Genomic DNA, 2,484 nt, shown 5'->3' with positions numbered 1-2,484 from the left:
TGTGAGCAAACGTATGGATCACAATCCATTATGCAGTTCTGGACTGGAGGTACGTGTGTGGCCTGTTTCTGTAGACTCAGTGATCGTTGCATGATACAGCAGTTGACACAGCATACATTGTTTAGGTAATACAAGGCTCTCTACATCATACTGCTCCACGTGTACACCAAGCTTTTATTACTTATTTATATACAATTTATTGTTATTGAATTTTTTATATCTTTGTTTGTTTGTATTGACATCTTTTCATCTATTTGTTGTTTCTGTCTGTTTATAGTTTGTCCATTCCGTTCACTTTGTGTATTATCTGTGGGTCACTTGTTTATGAGTCGATTCATAGCTGTTGACCATGCATGTAGTTGGGTTAGTATTATTTGTGTTGAGACACAATGCGAGCTCTCAAGCTTGTAGATTTGTCAAGGAATTGAATTTTATTTATTCTATTTGCTATTAAAACATGCAGTGAACACCTCTGTTGAGCACTAGCTTTTTACATGGGCAAAGTGTTTCATGTCTTGTGCCTGTGGTTGTTGATAAATTGATCAAATAAACAAGAGTTTACTGATTGAATTCAATTGAAGAGAATGATTTCATTCTCGTATAAGACACATTGTTGGTGTTGGTGTCCTTTCACACACAGACACACACAGACACACACACAGACACACAGACACACACACACAGACACACACACACACACACACACACACACACACACGCACGCACAAACACACGCACACACACACACACACACACACACACACACACACACACACACACATCGCTCTGGTTCTATAGGTTTGCATTTTTGATTTTTGTTCTGTTTTCAATCTGATGATATGTTGGCTGCTCTCGGTGGCAACATAACAGATAGCATCTCATTTAAGCGTCGTTCCCACTTCTCACGTGATCACACCACCTGCAGGTCTCACCATTGTCCGTTCTTGCTGCATCTTACGCGCGTGTCGAACATGGCCAGGCTGCTGCTCGCGTTTCTCTACTTCACTCACGCTGCCACTCTGCTCACAGTCGCGCAGCAGCTCCTGAACAGCAGAACAATCACATCATCTCGGTAAGAGTATATGCATACATACACAACAGACGCAGCAACTATAGAGATAGTTGCGTTATTGAGTCTAGATGTTGTTGCACGGTACAGTTATGTATACACGAAATTTTAAGAGACAATTTGAGTGGAATTTGGTTGCTTTGAGCTCTAGACACTAAGCAATGTCACTAGTTCCGATGTGCTTGCATGCATGCATGCACCTAGTAGTCCTTACCAATGCCTCTCTTGTGTATGTTTGGTAGCTAGAGACAATTTGGGTCGAATTCGGTTGCTCTGTAGTCTAGACTCCAAGCAATTTCAATAGCTCGGATGTGCTTGCATGTACATGCACCTACTGGTACTTGCCGATGCCGCTCTTGTGTCGTGTTTGGTAGCTAGAGACAATTTGGGTTGCTCTGTAGCTCTAAACTCTAAGCAATTTCAATAGCTCGGATGCCCATGCATGCATACATGCATGCACTACTGGTATTTATTTACCGATTCCGGTCTTGTGTCATGTTGGTAGATAATCTTTTGCGATTGAATTTGATGCAGTAAGTGTTTTCTCTTTATGTTAGGGGTAGGAATATTTGCTATGATCGCTACACTGGCGTTCCCCGATGCTGCGACGGCTACACGAGTGCCGGAGGCGGGACGTGGAACTGTGACAACCGTTAGTGATGATATCGCTGTTTTGATCGGAGCTTTTCGCGTTATTTTCACCTCGTTTTTGCGTTAGCTTTGTGCAGACGAGGATGTGGAGATGGCCGTTGTATCAGTCCGAATCTCTGCGCGTGCCCGGACGGTAGACGGGCATCAACGTGTCCTGGTAATATGACATTGTCATTCCTTTTTACCATTTATGATTATGATTGTATGTGTACATAATGTAATAATGAATTTGTGGTCAGAGACACCGTCTTGTACGAACGGGTGTCAGAATGGAGGCACGTGTATTGGCAGGAATCGGTGCCGATGCCTTGCTGCGTTCGGAGGAAATTTGTGTCAAACGGGTTAGTGCTTTCCTGCGTTTCTTGATGTCGTTTGTCACGTGGTCGTGTTCGTCGTTGGTGTTTGCAGACAATTGCCCAAACGGTTGTTTGAATGGTGGCCGTTGCGTTGGCAGAAATCAGTGTTTGTGTCCGCAGTCGGTGACAGGAGTAAGATGTGAGACAGGTCAGAAGAACGGTGACCATGTTTTTTATTTCGTTTGTTTTACTGTCGCTTTTTTGGTAAGATAACCGACTCGGTCCTTGTTATCGCGAGATTCGAGCCGGATCGGGCAATCAGAAGTTGTGCATCAATGTTGTCCCGGATGTATTCTGCTCGAGATGTCTGTGTTGTCAGACGGTCGGTGTTGCGTGGGGCAGACCATGTCAGAAGTGCCCGCAAGTGGACGCAGAGAGTAAGGCTAGCCTCGATTTCCCAGACCCGTG

At 44.3% G+C, this 2,484-nt stretch overlaps 1 protein-coding gene across 1 annotated transcript in view; it reads left to right on the top strand.

Moving 5' to 3' along the window:
* The first annotated feature begins 910 nt into the window (after positions 1-910).
* LOC134188683 (fibrillin-1-like) overlaps positions 911-2,484 on the top strand; it is a 17,639-nt gene continuing 16,065 nt past the window's right edge. Inside the window, exons 1-6 of the mRNA XM_062656850.1 lie at positions 911-1,072; positions 1,627-1,721; positions 1,788-1,877; positions 1,960-2,061; positions 2,129-2,224; positions 2,286-2,453. Coding sequence (XP_062512834.1) covers positions 972-1,072; positions 1,627-1,721; positions 1,788-1,877; positions 1,960-2,061; positions 2,129-2,224; positions 2,286-2,453 — 652 coding nt within the window. The 5' untranslated portion in view covers positions 911-971. The remainder of the gene's footprint in view (positions 1,073-1,626; positions 1,722-1,787; positions 1,878-1,959; positions 2,062-2,128; positions 2,225-2,285; positions 2,454-2,484) is intronic.

This window comes from Corticium candelabrum, chromosome 13 (genome assembly GCF_963422355.1).
Source record: "Corticium candelabrum chromosome 13, ooCorCand1.1, whole genome shotgun sequence".
In the NCBI taxonomy this organism is placed as follows: domain Eukaryota; kingdom Metazoa; phylum Porifera; class Homoscleromorpha; order Homosclerophorida; family Plakinidae; genus Corticium; species Corticium candelabrum.
This window is presented reverse-complemented; position numbering and strand designations above follow the sequence as displayed.